The sequence below is a fragment of the Peromyscus leucopus genome, chromosome 16_21 (genome assembly GCF_004664715.2).
Source record: "Peromyscus leucopus breed LL Stock chromosome 16_21, UCI_PerLeu_2.1, whole genome shotgun sequence".
In the NCBI taxonomy this organism is placed as follows: domain Eukaryota; kingdom Metazoa; phylum Chordata; class Mammalia; order Rodentia; family Cricetidae; genus Peromyscus; species Peromyscus leucopus.
In genome coordinates, this window is record NC_051084.1 from 33,682,456 (window position 1) to 33,700,279 (window position 17,824).

At 48.1% G+C, this 17,824-nt stretch overlaps 1 protein-coding gene across 1 annotated transcript in view; it reads left to right on the top strand.

Moving 5' to 3' along the window:
* The window catches only part of Sh3rf3 (SH3 domain containing ring finger 3), a 308,575-nt gene that overhangs the window by 214,576 nt on the left and 76,175 nt on the right, over window positions 1-17,824 (top strand). The window contains exon 4 of the mRNA XM_028892438.2: window positions 453-812. Within this exon, the coding sequence (XP_028748271.1) occupies window positions 453-812 (360 nt within the window). The remainder of the gene's footprint in view (window positions 1-452; window positions 813-17,824) is intronic.

The window sequence follows — 17,824 nt, forward strand, 5'->3', positions numbered from 1 at the left end:
ATCATCCCTCAGTCTCCTCGGCCTGTGTGACTGACCGATGAGCATCTCCAGGACACCAGACCAGGTGTGCCTCAAAATGCCCAGAATTTCTGAAGATGCTGGCTTCCTTGGCCTATACCTTACTTTCTCCTCAGAACTGTACACTCTGCCAAGAAATGTCATGCCACTGAGAAAGATAATGGTCAACGTAGCAGCCCTAGAAAGCCCTCCCTGCCTTCTGTGCCTGTAGGTGACCCCAAGAAAGCTTTGCAGGGAAACCCATGGCAGGCCTTCCTACTTTCCTGAACAAATTCATGGTGGAAGCCACGGATGAAAGATCCGACCTTGTAAACACATCATTTTCTAAGTGAGAACTCACTTGGGCCAGGGCTGAGAGGCAAAGAGGAGAATGCAGGGTAGCTGATGTTTACATAATGAAGTTCCTTCTCCGTTTTTTTTTTTTTTCCACCTAGCTCAACGACTCTGCAAAACAACTCATTGAGATGGACAAGCTGTGCCCTGCCGCTGCCACCGCATGCAACTACGATGCCCTCTTGTCCTCTGACCCCAGCACAGTAGCCAGTGTGGCCTCAGGCCCCACCCTAAGTAGCTCAGGGGCAGTCAGTGCCTTTCAACGACGTGTGGACAGCAAGAAGAACGCCAAGAAGCGCCATTCCTTCACCGCGCTCAGTGTGACGCACAAATCCTCCCAGGCTGCCAGCCACAGGCACTCCATGGAGATTAGTGCCCCGGTGCTGATCAGCTCCAGTGACCCTCGTGCTGCGGCCAGGATTGGGGAGCTTGCCCATCTGTCCTGCACCGTACCCACCCAGGTAATTCCCAGAGCCCAGGCCCAGTGTCCATGATCCCCAAGGGTCCTTCCTACTCTGCCTCCATGCCTAGCATCCTGGATTCCTAAACGATCATAAAGGAAGCCACACCGGAACTGCTGTGGGTGGCTGGGGCCTCTTCTCCTGGCCAACCACTTGGCATCGAGAGCCTTGTAACGGTGTGCATGTTGGCCTCCATGTTGCGAGATGATTACCAGTGGTTCCAGGATACAGCATGGGGGTAACGTTCAGTCATCTTGGAAATTCCTCACTTACGGAGACTCAGTATGTTTCTCCAGGGAAGAGTCTTGGGTGGGACATTTTGAACAACACTATGAAGTAAGTTCCTTTCAACAGAGAAAGGAGGAGAGCTGAGAACTAGAATTAGCTACATTGCTTACTCCTTGGCTGCTGTTATTGCTGTAACTCCTTCTGTTTCTAAATGTAACCTTTACTACATTTCCACTAGTGTATTTGTAGATTGAAATAGCCAAAGTAAGATGCTTAAAGAACACAGAGTAATAATTACCTGAAACTCCAAGCAGCCTGTCCACCTGGGAAAGTGTCTCCTTCATGAGTGTCAGGAAGGGAAGAGGGGGTCTCTCCTGTGTTATCAGATTTCCACTGAGACCAAGGAGAAGGTATTGTGCCCCCTGGGGGTGTGGGCCACTGTCCTCCCAGCTCGGCACACTCCAGGACAAGGCACCTGTGCACAGTGAGAGTGGGGGAGGGCCAGTCCTTGCCCACTCTACACCTCCTACAACAAGGTCCATCTGCCAGCCCTGCGTTACTTTCTCTCCAGGGTCACCCCTGACTGCCATGGGCATGCTTCCAGGGAATGGCACCAGTCTATAGGCTACACTGAGGAAAGAGCCATAAATAAAGTAACTGGCTTTATTTTTCCAAGTTCCACTTGACTTGGCCGAATTTATATGGAGAATCCTCTTTTAAAATGGGCTGGAGAGGTGGCTCTTGCAGAGGACCCAGGTTCAGTTCCCAGCACCCACATGGTGGTTCACAGCCATCTGTAACTCCAATTCTAGGGGATCTAGTGCTGCCTTCTAACCTCCAAGGGCACCAGATACACACACACGGTACACATGCATACATGCAAGCAAAACAATACAACACATAAAATGAAATAAGAACATCTATTTTTTGAGGCAGAATTTCACCTTGTCGCTCTGGCTGGCCTGGAACTCACTGTGTAGACTAGCCTGGCTTTGAACTCGTAGAGATCCACCTGCCTCTGCCTCCCAAGTTAAAGACATGAGCCACCACAGTTGGCCTCGGATAGATCTTAAATAAAATTAAAACACTGAAATTTGGTGAACTGAAGTTTTGTTAGATATGCTGCATCAGCTTAAAACTGCAACTTCACGTCACCCACACATTATACACATATGTACACCTGTGCACACATGTCACCACCACATACTTACAAACATAACCCATACACATACACACCAACACCCCCATGTGGTGTCCTATACTTTTACCAGCACAGACACCAATGTTGGTGTTATTGCAGGCAGAGGCCATGGTCTGCAGCAAACACTATGTTGGCCATGGCTTTGGGGCTCCTCTACCCCACCCATCTTGCTGAGGGAACCTTAGGCCTTGTTCTGGTTTGCTTTCTGTTGCCATGGTAAACACCAGGACAGGAGCAACTTGGGGAAGGAAGAGGTTTGTGTTGCTTACACTTCCAGGTCACAGCCCATCATAAAGGGAAATCAGGGCAGAAACACAAGCAGGAACTGAAGCAGAAACCATGGAGGAATTCTGCTTCCTGGCTTGCTCACTGGCTCTCTCTCCAACTCATTCCCTAGTTCCTGCTCAGCTTTCTTTCTTATTTAGCCCAGGCCCATCCACCTAGGGATGGTGCTGCCCACTGTGGGCTAGGTCCCCCCGCCCCATCAGTCATTAGTAAGACAATCTCTTATAGACGTAGCCACAGGCAATCTGACCAAGGCAATTTTCCCATTGAGAATCCTTCTTCCCATATGACTCTAGGTTGACAATAAAAAAAAAAAAAAACTGATCACAAAAATAGCACAGGGCTATTTTTCTCTAAAATAGCACATTTTCTATAGAAGAGACGATGTTACTTGACCAGACCTTTGGCCCCACACTCCTTCATGAAAGCATCTCTTCAGACTGCTGATAAGTGCTGGCTGTTTTTAAGTGTTCTATGAGGGTTACAGCAGCTGGTAGCGGCCATCTCTGCTCCCTAAACAATTGTGGGCCAACACAAACATCACGGGTAGAGAGGAAAGGACAGCTTGCCGCTTCGGACTCTACAGTTCACACTGAGAAGCCCTGCTTTGACCCCAGGAAGTGACCCACAGCACTGGAGCTCTCTGCCCCCCCCCCCCCCCCCGCAGCCCTGCATGTCTGCTCAGGCTATAACTCAGGATACCTTAACTGACGGATGAGTTCTTGGGCCCTGGGGTGGGGGTGGGGGGATGGAGAAGGGAGAGGCCAGGATTGTCAAACAGGATCCACACCAGGTATGTGCCACCAGGTATGTGCCACCCTCTCCTGCCTCCAGGACACGGTCATGGCCTCTAAGGTTCAGAAGATCATGGTTTCTTCCGAAAAGGAACATGGGTATTGATGCTGATGAAATCTGAATCCCCATTGGCCACTGGACTGTATTCCATAGGACAGTCCACACAGGCTGTCTGCTCTAGAAACATAACCAGCTAGCATGGGACCTACTTGCTGGACATGATGTTGAATTCTGCTAACAGCCAGGGTGGCTTCAGGGAGGGTCACTGATAAAATGTGCTGGCGGGAACACGTCTTACAGGACTCAATGCTAGTAGAAAAAGCTGGCTAACGACAGTCTTCTGTCAGAAAGAGCAGCCCTCACCTGAGCTGGCTCTGCTGCGGATTGGCTGACCTCATCCTGAAGCCCTGTAGTAGAAATGAAGTAATTAATTGCAAGCCGACGCCACACATGCACAGAGCATCCCTGGTGACAGATCTGACCTGTCTTGGTCTCTGTTACCTTAAGGTGAAAGGAAACCTGAGGACTGTGGCTTCTACCGAAAGGAATAAAAAAAGCCCAATAGGAGCCGCCTTGCTTCTGAGACAGAGTGTTAGGAGCACTGGGAAGCCTAGAGGTTCCAGGGGTACCGCTCTCTGACTGCGGGCCTCTTCCCAGTGGCTGGGCTATGGCGTTGGATTGTTTTCCCGGTGGTGATGGTACCACCTGTCTTCCTTACCATCTCTCAAGTTCCTCTGCTGTGCGGGCTGCCTTACCACTAAGTGGAACCAGAAGCCCACCCTTCCCCATCACTCTCCTTCTGGTGCAGTGCAGGGGAGGGCGGGGACAGACGGCGTGGAGGAGCAGGCCCCTCTCTGGCTGCCTCTCCTTCGGAGAGTTGCCGAGCCTGTACAACCCTACACCCAACACGCCTGGGGAAATGCCTGGCCGTTAGGGAACGTGACAGCCATGCCTCGCCATGGCGGTTATACATAGGATGTCCAAGAGTGGACCTGCTGCTTGGGGATCAGAGGTGCAGTCACCAGCCCCAGATGGGGGAGGATTTCTCCCAAGGCTCAGGAGCTTCGTGGACTTTAGGCAGTCGGCTTCCAGTCCTCTCTGTGTTTAGGTGCTGTGCTGGGCCCTAGAGCTTCTGAAAGGCAATGGTTATAGATAAGAGGTAAGAGAACTGAGATCATTGTTGTTACTCTTTTACCATGAAGTCAAGCCTGGCTTGTTTAACATCCTGTAAACCGTCTAACCCTGTCAGCTGTGAACTAGAGATAACCAGGCCACACCATTCCAGTACTTCTGCCTTACCAAAGGCATGAGGCCCACCCCTGGAGTCCACTTAGGGAAGGTATCTCATCATCACCTGGGATGGAGAAAATTCAGATACCAATTCCCCCAGAATAGTATCAGCCCCCAGCACTTTTTTTTTCTGGCCTCTCTTTCTCTGACATAAAGTGTCCTTTGGTAGCTCAGGTTAGCCTCAGACTTCCTGTGTAGCTCAGGCTAGCATTAAATTCTTGCCTCTGCCTCTTGGGTGCTGAGATTATTGTCACATGCCACCAAATATTGCTTGTTTCCAGCATTTCTGAAATGATTTTCTGGGGTACAGCTGGGTAACTCAGAGACCCCCTCCCCTGACTCGGATGGCTGATTAAGGAACATCATAGCATGCAGCTTAAGGACTAGAGTGGTTCTTCTCCTAAAACCTGGCTTTGCTACAGAGCATGCCTTAGCTACTCCTCCAATCCAATCAGATCAGGAGTACCACATAGGTACCTGCTGCTCTACTGTGCCTAAGGATGAAGGTCTCCATGAACTCAAGACTTAGTGCCCAAACCAAGTCAATGCAATATACAATGGGATGGCTGGTTCACCCCAAAACCTTTCTTCTCCATGCACTAGGCTCTAGATCAGTGGTTCTCAACTTTCCTGATGCTATGACTCTTTAATACAGTTCTTCATGTTGTGGTGACCCCCAATCATAAAATCTTCATTGCTACTTCATAACTGTAATTCTGTTACTGTTATGAATCATAATGTAAATATCTGTGTTTTCCGGTGGTCTTAAGTGACCCCCTCCATGAAAGGGGTCACAACAACACAAGCCACAGGTTGAGAACCACTGGTCTAGAAGAAGATGTTAGCTTTCAACAAAAATTATGGGATTCGTTTCTGTGCTCATACCACAGACACAAAGATAGGTGACAAGCCCCTGCTCCTTGGAGGTTCCAGTCTACAGCGGGCTTTCAGGCTGTGCTATGCACCTGCTTCACAGAGTCTTCCATGGTGTGTACAGTGTAATCTGGTGGGGGGGTGGCTAAGGTGATATGCTGAGTGTAGACCACTGAAACCAGATGAGGGAGAAGGACAGGTGAGTGTGCTCTTGGTCAGGGTATATCGTCGTCATACTGATGGCAGAGGACTTGCAGCTGGCTGTACCTGATAGCCAGTGCTGCTGGGCACCGACTCCAGCTTGTTAACAGGATCAGACTTGCTCCTGTCTAATTTTGACACCCAAGCTAGATGGGCCCTGGCTTGCTGACATGTAGCCCACCTTCACTTCTTACAGTCTCGCTCTGAACCGCACACTCTCACTCAGTGCACATTCTACCGATCCCAACACATCTCACTGCAAAGCTCTCCTCATGGGGCAGAGGGGAGAGAAGGGAAGTTAAGTTGGCACACACCTGTCCTCTAGGAGTTCTTCACTCCCCAATGGCTGTTTCTGTAGTTAGATATTTATGGGCTCAGCCAGGAGTCCAAGTATTACCCGAGGGTCTGGGGAGCTAGTTCTGCATAACCCTTGCCCTATAGGTGATTTTTGTTTACTTGCATACAGGGTTCCATGCATCCCAGGCTGGCTTTGAACCTGCTGTAGAGCCAAGAATAACTGTAAACTTCTGCTCTTCCTGCCTCTGCCTCCCAAGTGCTGGGATAACAGGCATCCTCTATTCTACCAGTTTCATTTGGTGCCGGGGAATGAACCTGGGCTTTGTGCCTGCTAGCCAAGCACTTTAACCAACTAGGAAACAAGCTCAGTTCTGATCTTTGTCTGTGTCTTATTATAATTGTTTTTATTTCTTTTGAGACAATGTCTCACTACTTAGCCATAGCTGACCTAGAACTCGATACATAGATGAGGCGGTCATTCATACTCACAGAGGTCTGCCCGACTCTGACTCCTGACTTCTCATATTAAAGGCGTGTGTCATCACCCCCAGCTACCAATTTTTGTATTTTTAAAGAGTTTTAAAACAACAACCAAGCCGGGCGGTGGTGGCGCACGCCTTTAATCCCAGCACTCGGGAGGCAGAGCCAGGTGGATCTCTGTGAGTTCGAGGCCAGCCTGAGCTACCAAGTGAGTTCCAGGAAAGGCGCAAAGCTACACAGAGAAACCCTGTCTCGAAAAATCAAAAAAAAAAAAAAAAAAAAACAACCGAATGTGGGGTACATGTGGGGAGGTAGAGGAAGAAGAAGAAGCCAAAGGGACTATATGGGCTTACATGGCTAAAAATATTTACAGCATTGACTTTTCAGGACTGAGGTTCAGTAGTAGAACAATTGCGTGGCATGGCTATGACCTGGGTTCAGTCTCCAGCACTATAAAAACAAAACTTTATATCTGGCCATGTATAGAAAGGGGCTTTAGGCTGGAACTTTATTGATACTACCAGTGAGCAAGAAGAAAGCCATTGTTTTAAGGGGCAGGAGCAGTTGGGAAGAAAATGGTAATGACGTAAGGTTAGCTAAGGTCCAGGCCTTCAGAGCCCGGAATGGGCAGGCCTTGATTTCACCTCCTGCAGGCCAGTGCCAGGAATAGGACATGCTGGGGGAGTGGGATTTGTGGGCCTTCTCCTGGTGCATCCTCAAAACAGCAGCTTGCCTCCTGGGCACCAAATAACCAGATCAGAAAATTCTGTAAGTTTGAGAGGCATGCATTCTAGAGTCAGGTTTTAGAGGGGCAGGGCCCTAGGAGAAGGGACGGCTGGGATGATTGTAGGGCTCCCTGTGTTGGAATGGCAACCAGAGGCCTTGGTTTGGCTGCTTGCTTCTCCTCGGGGCTTCGTAGGACATGAGGACAGTCTGAGCTGCGGGGAGACACCGCTAGCACTTCTTCCCAAGGCCTGTTTGTCCCCCTCTTGACTTGTCACAGCTTCCTTGACTTGGATGTGCTCAACAACCTGGGACTGACCTATCTATCTACCTCTGTTGCTAAGATCACAATGCCTGACCTTCGTTCACCAGTCTTCCTGATCCTTCATCAGCGTTCAACCCTGCTAACTCTATTTTCCGAGTGCCCCTTCCACTGACCCATCTGCTCCAGCCTAGGTACTTTCCTTGCTTCTATCTCTAGCCCTCACAGAAGGATCTGCGCTCTTGCCTTCTCTTCCCACTACATACACCCTGGCCTGGGGAGTGTCCTCCTTTCCCAGAGCTGCAGCCCACAGTTACATTTCTGCTGTCTAAGCTCTTGTCGATACTTTTATTTTAAACCACAGACTAGTGTCTCACTTGCATGGGGGCTTCATTTAGAAAGGTGCCTCAGCTCAGTAGATACTAGAGTAACTTCCTTTCTTCACATTATTCTGTACCTCTAATAATATATATATAATTTTATATAATAAAATATAATAATAATCTAATGCCAAATCAGTATCCCATCTTCCAGAGTGCAGATTCCTTGCCCCATCGTGCCTTCCTGAATCCCCCTGGGTGAGGTCCAACCTTGCTGCCTCTGGAGACATGTCCCCATGACCTTGGGAGACTCAACCCCAAGTTGCCTTTCTAACCCCCACCAACTCCGCCCATGTTCCATCTGTAGACCACTGCCCACCCACCCTCCACCACTCTGGGAATCCCTTTTTCTGCCACTTGTCTTGGTCATCCACTTACTGCTCACCCACAGGTGCACACTCACATGCAAACTCCCTTCTCTTGGAACAATCTGCAATGATCACTCCATCTCTGCGGCTTTTCTGTCTATGGGTCACAGTTTAATTCTTGCATTGCCGCCTTGTCTTCCAGACTGCTGTGGAGCCTGATTTGTGTATATGGCCATCCCTCTCAGGGCTGGCCTCCAGGTCCTTGAGGGCAGGGTCTGAGGGCATGCATGGCTTTGTCCTGTGCCTGGCCCCCACATGGGCTCACACACATTGGCTTTCTTCTTGGGTGGGCCCTGTGAACTGTGTCAACAGCACTGTATAGTGAAAGGTCTCGTCTATAAAACAATGAGGTGCATGAAATTCAGCATGTCCTTCTAGGAGAGGACAGCTCCTGTCTCTCCCAGCTCCCTGTGAGCTCCGGGTCCATGTTGATGGCTGTGGAGAGGACACAGCTGTGAAATGGCTAGCCTAGGACTCCCAGAGCACAGGTTCGGGCGGAAGCTCAGATGGCCAGCCGGCTCCCATTTGTACCCTGAAGAATTCTTTCCACTCTCAGTTGAGGTCAGAGGACTGCTGCCATGTGGGAATAATGGAGTCATATGACAGCTTTCTGCTGGGGGCAGAAGTCTGTCAACCAAAATATTGAGGTAAAAAGCTATTTGGGCTGACTCCACTATTAAAAGTCCAGATGTTTTCTTAGTGATTGCCATTAGACTGGGGTGAGATGGGATCTTAATTTATCTTTCATTTGCATTTTGCTGATGGCTAGTGATGTTGAACATTTCTTTCATATGTTTATTGGCCATTTATATAGTACTTCATCTTTTCAGAACTGCCTGTTCATCTCATTTTCCTATTTATTGAGTGGGTTATTTGATTTCTTGGTATTTGGGGTTTTGTTTTTTTTTTTTTTTTTTTTTTTAGTTCTTTGTATATTCTAGCCCAGATATTAATCGTCTGTCAGATTTGCAGTTAGAAAAGATTCCCACAAATGCTGGCAAGGATATGGAGAAAACAGAACTCTTATATACCACTGATGGAAATTTAAATTAGTCCAGCCACTGTGGAAGTCGGCATGGAGTCTAATAATAATAATAATAATAATAATAATAATAATAATAACTGAAACAAAACTGTCACATGATCCAGCTCTCCCACTTCTATTTGCCAGACTGTTTCAGAGAGATACTTGCACATCCATGTTCATTGCTGCCCTATTCACAGATGGAACTGGCTTGTGTGTCCATCAACAGATATGTGAAGACAGTGTGGGATATGTACACATACATAATGGAATTTTATCCACATGAATGAAATTACACTGTTTGCAGGGGAATAAATGGAACTGGAGAGAGTGGTATTAGCAAATTAAGTCCAATTCAGATGATATGGCACATTTTATATCATTAGTAGAGCCTAGATTATATATGCTTTATATATGTCTATATGTTGTATTTGTGATATAAAAGCTTAAGCGGTCCTGTAGGGAAGGAATGGAATAATGAGGAGAATGGGAAACAAAAGAGAGGCTAGACAGCTACAGGGAGAAACGTGGTCAAAGTGTGTCATATACTTGCATGAAGATGTCCTTATGAGACCCAGTACTGTGCATAATAAACATATACCAACTTAAGAAAGGAATTTTATACATTTGCTTTCCAATTCATTTGGACAAGACTGGGAAATGAATCCCTGTTTCATCACTTAGTGAAGAGTGCATGTTTTGAGTAATTCATTATTAGGTGATTTTTGTCATTGTGGGAATGCAGCAGAGAACACTTGCACAGGCATGGATGGACAGGGCAGTCACTTGAAAGGGCTGCTCTGCACGATCAAGAGATGCACAGATGGATGGACGTGGTAGCCCATGCCTGTAATCCCGGCACTGGGGAGGCTGAAGCGAGAGACTCAGACAGGGCTAAATAGTGAGTGCAGGGCTATCCTGGCCTACACCATGAGACCCAAAATGCTTTTTTAAAGGGCTAGCTAGAGAGGTGACTAGGTTAGTAAAACATTTGCCCTGCGATCTTTAGGACCTGAGTTTGGCTCCTCAGAATCCACATAAAACCCCAGCACAGCTGTCTGTGGTTATAATCCCAGCACGGTGTAGGCGGAGGGAGACAGGTGGCGCTCTGGCAGGCTGCTAGCCCCGCCTACTTGGTGAAGTTTAGGCCAATGAGAGACCCCCCACCTGAAACAAAATGGGGAAGATACCTGAGCACCAATGCTCAAGACAGTCCTCTGACCTTCGTGTGCATTTGCACACGTGTGTACCTGCACACACACATACCAAACTACTAGAGATGGGGGAGGGAGTGGGGGGAGGCAGGCAGTGAACACGAGCTTTGTATAGAAACTGCAGGGTAACACAACACACTTGTTGCCAGATATTATTATTTTTTGGAAATAAAGAATGCACTCAAAAGTAGTAATGAAAATTACTTAAGTAAGAAGTAAATATGGGGTGAGCGAGATATGGCTTAGCGGATAAAAGTGCTTGCTGCCAAATCTGATAGCCTGCCTTTGATCTCCCAAACCTACATGGTAGCAGGAGAGAACCAACTCCCATAAGCTGTCCCCTGACCTCCACATGTGACACATGCGTGCATACATGCATACACATGTATGCACACATGTGTGCACATGCACACAAAAAAATTTTAAATACTAAGCCAGTCACATAGTTCTTTATTATCATTGACAAGTACTGTGCACTGTGTGTGACTTATATACCACATTTTTATAACACTGGTACTACAGTAGGCACGTTTGCACCAACGTCACCACAAACAAGCAAGGAATGTGTCTTACCATCACGTTATACCCGCTACGGTATCACTAGGCAAGGGGAGTTTTTCAACTCCATTATAATATCGTGAGACCATAATTATATAAACATATATGTATATATTTATGTATGTCTATATTATATATATATATATATATATATATATATATGCCATTCCTCATTGAATGAAATGCTAGACTTATTAGAGGAGTTTCCCATGATTCAAGCAAGTGACTGACGTTCTCACCAAACTGCCTGAAGAACTGAAGCAGACAGTTTGTTAGGCAGTACCTTGCATCATCACTCAGGTGTAAGCAGATGACACCAGGTAGCTAGCAGCCCCTGGCTCTTAGGAAGACAAACAGGAGCCTGTTTCCCACTCCAGCCTGTGAGTCCTGGGCAGCTGAGGGCCTGACTCTCAGCTTCCTCCCAGGGCTAAATGGCTCATGACCAGCTTTGGTAAATCACAGGTTTATTAGCACATGACCACGCCCATTCATTTGTAGTATGCCTTCACAGAGGTGCCAGGTAGAGGTCATAGGATCCACAAAAGTCTGGGATATTACTAGGCCCATTATAAAAAAAAAAACCTTTGCTGGCCCCTGGTACAGGATGCTTTTTGGCGTAAAAATGTAGCAATGGTACGGTGGCCAAACTTCTCTTCGGGGATAGATGTCACATCTGCCCACTTTTCACTGAACAAACTGAGTCCCAACCTACTTGAGGATCAGGGTTCAGAGTCCCCATGACACCCCTCTCCCAAGTCCCACATAGATGCGCAAGCTCTTACATTGAACACAGAAGTTAGGTTCATCTGTCTGCAGCAGGTGACATGAAGAACTGTCACTTGTAAACTGTAAGGCCATTTTTTTCCTCTAATGGCCCTCCAGTGCTACCTGTGTGGTTCTTGCTCTGTGGGACTAAGTGACAGCATTGTGGGGGCCCCTGGCAGGTCCTAGAGATGGTCTAACATGGCCCAACTCCATTTCAGCCAGGGGCAGGTCCTTCAGTGGGTTCTGTTCCCCCCATATCTCTCCTCTCTCCTCTCTCCTCTCTCTCTCTCTCTCTCTCTCTCTCTCTCTCTCTCTCTCTCTCTCTCTCTCTCTCTCACACACACACACACACACACACACACACACACAGAAACAGAAATAGACAGAGACCCCAAAGTTCCTGAGAGCCCAGCTGCTGACAGATAAACTCCCCTTGAGATGGAGGCATTATTGGTTAATATTGAAGCAACTGGAAAAGTGTTCAGAAATCACCAGGAAGACTATCAAAAGAACATTTCTCAATCATCCTTGTGTCTCAGAAAGAAACTGAACTCTGCCTGGAACTCCCTTGCTGTATGAGTCTTATCTCTGCTACTAGATGGATGGGCGCAGGCTGGAGGAAGCGCTGGGTAAGAGCTGAAGACATGGACAGCAATGGCTGCCCTGGGCCTGATGCTCTGAGGCCGCCTCCCTCTCACATGCTTATCAGTCCTGCAGCCTCTGGCTCTCCACCCACCTGCAAAGCTCCAGCTGCCTGCAAGGCTGAGAGCTTGGCTTATTTTTAGAATTTTTAGAAAGTTATGAATTTAATTGCATGCCTTATAAGGGATTGTTTTTTAAAACGCCTACCAGTTGAGCTTCAACAATGAGGACAAACAATCCCTCCGTGATGATCTGGTCTGAGAAGAACTTCCTTCTGGGATTCTGGAAGTAGGTGGATGTGGGCCCTGGATATGGGACTGAGCTGGGCCTGCAGGAGGGGTGCATGAAAGGAGGATCAGGCAGACTCGTGTGCCTAGACTCTGATGAAGGGTCTGGAAGCGCTGCTGATCTGAAAACAGAGCAGGCAAGCCACCACATGCCAACGGAGATGGTGGGTTCTAGAAAATGCCTAGCAAAGATGCCTTTGGTTCTATGGAGTCGCACATCCATTTGTCTAAGGCCGCCTGGCAAAGTGACTTTTGTACAAAGGGGTAAAAAAGCTAACAGAAGGCAACTATGAATGAGGATTATCTATGCCTCCTTTTAATTAAAAAAAAAATGCCTAGGACTATGTCAATCTGTGAAAACCTGTAAAGCTACAGATAGGTGGGAAATAGATTCCATACCTTCCTGTTTCCACCCTTAGTATTTTGTGGGTCCTATTTTCCCACAGGCCACCTTCCTCTGCTTCAGTTGATGTTCTTAATAATATGGAGGGCATGCCCTGCAAACTTCTGCACACTACTGTGGCTCACTGATCTTCATTCCCCCAACAGCTGAGGGCAGAAGCCCCCAGCTCATCCTCTCATGAGTCACAAGCTTTGTGGCAAAGGGTCAGACAGAGAATATTGTAGGCTTTGTGGGCATAAATAATGTCTCCACGTCGGCCAATCGTCCTTGTACATACAGTATAGTTAACACAGCCAGAGTAAACCAGATGGATAAACATTGCTGATTGCCAGTGAAACCTGGGGCAGAGATACTGGAATACCATCTGACCTGGGGTCGCATCTTGGCCCCGACTGAGATCATCTAGTCAGCAACTTAGGACTTCCACCCCAGTGGTCTACAAGCAAATCTGGCATGCTCATGAGGAGGGCATGGCCAGCGGGCAGTAACAGAGATGTTGGCCTCCACCTTAAGTGGTAAGCATGGGTGGAAGTTATAGGGGTTGTGGTGGTTTGGATGGTAGATGTACCTCCATGGTCTCATGCCTTTGAATATGTAGTCCCCAGTTTGACACTATTTGGAAAGAGTTAGGACATGTGACCTTGCTGGTGGAAGTATGCCACTGGGCGTAGGTTTTGAGGGCTTAAAGATTTACACCATTTCTCATTTGCTCTCTCTGCTTCCTGTTTGTGGTTCAAGATGTGACCCCTCAGCTTCTGCTTCAGCTGCCATCTCTGCCTGCTGCCATGGTTCCATGTCAGTATTGTGATGGACTCATATCCCTTTGGAACCATAATCCCCAAACGGGCCAGTCCTTCTATAAGTTGCCCTGCTCATGGTGTTTTTCACAGCAATAGAAAAGTAATACAGGGAAAGGGCTCTGAGGTTAAAATATCCCTAGTTCCTTGGACATCTCTCCAATCTAGTTAGACCTCAGGCCTCTCCCCTACCTCTGGCCGTCTAGCTATGTTCCTCTCCTCCCTTCCCCTCCCCTTCCCCATCATCTCCCCTTCCCCATCATCTCCCCATCTCCCCTTCCCCATCATCTCCCCATCTCCCCTTCCCCATCATCTCCCCATCTCCCCTTCCCCATCTCCCCTTCCCCATCTCCCCTTCCCCATCTCCCCTTCCCCATCTCCCCTTCCCCATCTCCCCTTCCCCATCTCCCCTTCCCCATCTCCCCTTCCCCATCTCCCCTTCCCCATCTCCCCTTCCCCATCTCCCCTTCCCCATCTCCCCTTCCCCATCTCCCCTTCCCCATCTCCCCTTCCCCATCTCCCCTTCCCCATCTCTCCCCCATCTCCCCATCCCATCTCTCCCCCATCTCCCCATCCCATCTCCCCATCCCATCTCCCCATCCCATCTCCCCATCCCATCTCCCCATCCCATCTCCCCATCCCATCTCCCCATCCCATCTCCCCATCCCATCTCCCCATCCCATCTCCCCATCCCATCTCCCCATCCCATCTCCCCATCCCATCTCCCCATCCCATCTCCCCATCCCATCTCCCCATCCCATCTCCCCATCCCATCTCCCCATCCCATCTCCCCATCCCATCTCCCCATCCCATCTCCCCATCCCATCTCCCATCCCGTCCTATCCTATATCCTATTCTATATTACTAAGCTATTTTCCATTCTGGTTACATGCAGAACAAAGCAGAAGAACCAGACCACAGATGCTTTATTTCTAAGCTTTTCTTCTGGAAGCCAATTCACCAAGTGTAATGCAGTGATGGCAAGTATTGAATAAAACATGTTCATCTCACTGCCCCTTGGGGTGAGAACAATGTTTTCATGATGCATATTAAAAATAAAATGATGAGGTGTTTCTTCTTGGGGTTCTTCATCTGTGGCAAAGTCTCAAAACAGCTTGGAACCCCAGCATCCCTGCCAACCCTCCTATCTATTTTTCTCTTATTAATCCCAGTGGTAAAACGATATAGCTTAGTTGCCTTGCTTGCTTAGGAGACGATTAAATTGCAGTGAGGAACCGCTGGTGTTTGTAACAATTGGACAGTTTAGGGCTGAGCGATGGCAGTATTGTAGCCAGAAGCTGACTCTGACTTGGTCCCAAAGGAAGCTGGAATTTCACGGTACAAGGCACTGTCACCAACAATGGCCCAGATCTTAGTTACTGGGGTGTGCATCCACTCACCCAGAAAGAGAGAAGTGTGAGACACACCAGGGCTGTGTCCGGTTTCTGGCATTGCTTGAGCAGGCAAGGGGACCTGTAATGCTGGCAGAATCCACCTCAGCATGGGTGGGCCCCTTGGTCCACTTTTATGCTGACACCATGGTAAATCTCATACAGTGAGGGCATCCTCACTGGTCAGAAGGACCCTCTCGGATGAACCTGCAGCTAATCGGGCTGGTGCTGAATGCTCATGGGTGGCGCTTTTAGCATTAGGCCTGACGTCATCACTGGTTCTTAGTTCTATGTGCCAGTGGCTCCGTGTGTGTGTGTGTGTGTGTGTGTGTGTGTGTGTGTGTGTGTGTGGCAGCACACTTGTAGAGGTCAGGGGTAACCTTCCAAGAGTCAGTTCTTGCCTTCCACCTTGTTTTTTGGAGGTCGTGTCTCCTGTGGCTTCTGCAGCTGTACTGTGTACTCTTGGTGGCCCATGAGTTTCCGGGCTATTCTCCCGCCTGATCTCTCCTATCCCCGGGGAGTGCTGGGATTACAGATGTATAATTACCATCTCCAGCTTTATTACACAGGTTCCAGGGATCCAAACTCTCAGGCCACTGGGCTTGCGCAGTAAGTGCTTTTACCCAATGAGCCATCTCCCTGGCCCCTAGACCTTATTATGACTTGGGACTGTTCTTGGGAAGGAGTTAGTAGGGACAGATCCCTGGTGAGCCAACCTGGGCGTGGCTTTCAAGTTGAACAGAGATTTCTACCAGGCCATCTTGGAGTCATTATAGAATGTTCTCTTAGACCCATTGTCTCAGTTAGGCTTTCTATTGCTGTGGAGAGACACCATGATCATGGCAACTCTTATAAGGAAAACATTTAATTGGGGCGACTGGCTTCATAGTTATCATTATGGTGGGGAGCATGGCGGTATGCAGGTAGACATGGTGTTGGCTAAATCTTGATCAAAATGCAACAAAAAGTGGACTGACTGTCACACTGAGGAAAGTTCAAGCAAAAGAGACCTGAAAGCCCATCCTCACAGGGACACACTTCCTCCAACAAGGTCATACCTACTCCAATAAAGCCATACCAAATAGTGCCACTCCCTATGAGCTTATGGGGACCAATTACATTCAAACCACCACTAAGTGTTACAGCTCTGGAGAGAAAGGTATCCTGACAGTTAGAAGCCAGGCTATACCTGTAAATGTTACAGCTCTGCTCTGCTAAGAGAGTTCCCCCACAGAGAGTAGTTCTGCTCTACTCCTAGGAATATAGTTATTTCTCTGCTCTGCTCCACACTGGAGAAAGATGGTCATCACCCAAACTTCATTCAAGAGATGTACTGGGAGGAAGGAATCCAGGAGAGTGGCTGCCTCTGCCGGGGTGGAAAAAGACAGCTCCCAACTGAACAGCTATGGACTTATATAGGGTTTCTTTGGGGCAGTTTTTCCAGAGTGAAGATTTTTCAGAGTGGGAATTGGTCAGATCTCAATCCCTGAGCTTGGACAAGCTCAAAGACTGGCTGGATTTCACGCTCAGGGATTGGTGGGTTTTTGTGCTGAGTTGGTCAGGGCTAGGGTGTGTTTCTTCAGCTCTGGTCAGGGCCAAGGTGCATTTCTTTGGCTCTGGTTTCAGGGCCAGGGTGTGTTTCTTTCACTGGCCCTGTTTAACCTTTTGGCTCTGAATTTCAGGACCAGCGAATTGGCTCTGGTTTCAGAGTCAGGGCGCATTTCTTTGGCTGGCCCTTTTACAACCCATAGTCATTTGGTTTTTTGTTTGTCTGTTACTAAAAATTTGGGAGAATTTCATACTCGAGTACTGTTCTTATATCATTTCATCCCTCCCTCTCCCCCTCCAAATCCTCTCCTGTCCCCCCCCCCCAACCCTCTCTCAAAATCATGACCTCTTCTTCTATACTTACTATTATTACATGTGCATACAGATATACATGTGTGGGTATATATGTGTATCCAACCTTACTGGGTCCATTGAGGGTTGCTCCTATGTACATGTTTAGGGATGACCCCTTGGGATTGTATAGCCCATCAGTGGGCTCATCCCTGGAGAACACTGATTCCCCTGCTCTCAGCAGTCATCAGTGGCTGTAACTCTTCATCTAGGGGTCGTGGTACCTTGTGAAACTCACCCTATCCATGCTGACATGTTAACAGTTGCCATGACATTCTTGTTTAGACAACCACATTGTTAAGATCTTATGGGGGCAGCATTCCTATTGTGTCTAGAAGACACTATCTCATAGCAGGCATCCTGGTCCCCTGGCTCTTAAAATCTTTCTGCTCCCCCCGCCTCCAGTTTTCCCTGAGCCATGTTATCTTGTATCTGTATCAATTGGGGCTGGGAATGCCACAGACACTTATTCACTATATCTTGACCAGTTGTGGATATCTGAAAGCGTCAATCTGCTGGAGGAAGAAAGAGGCTTCTTTGTTGAGGAGGGTGAGAGCCACACTTGCCTATGGGCATAGGAAGAAGTATTTAGAAGACAGTTAGAAACTGTATTAATTTTTTAATGGCAGCAGTAGGTTCTCCTCTGGGC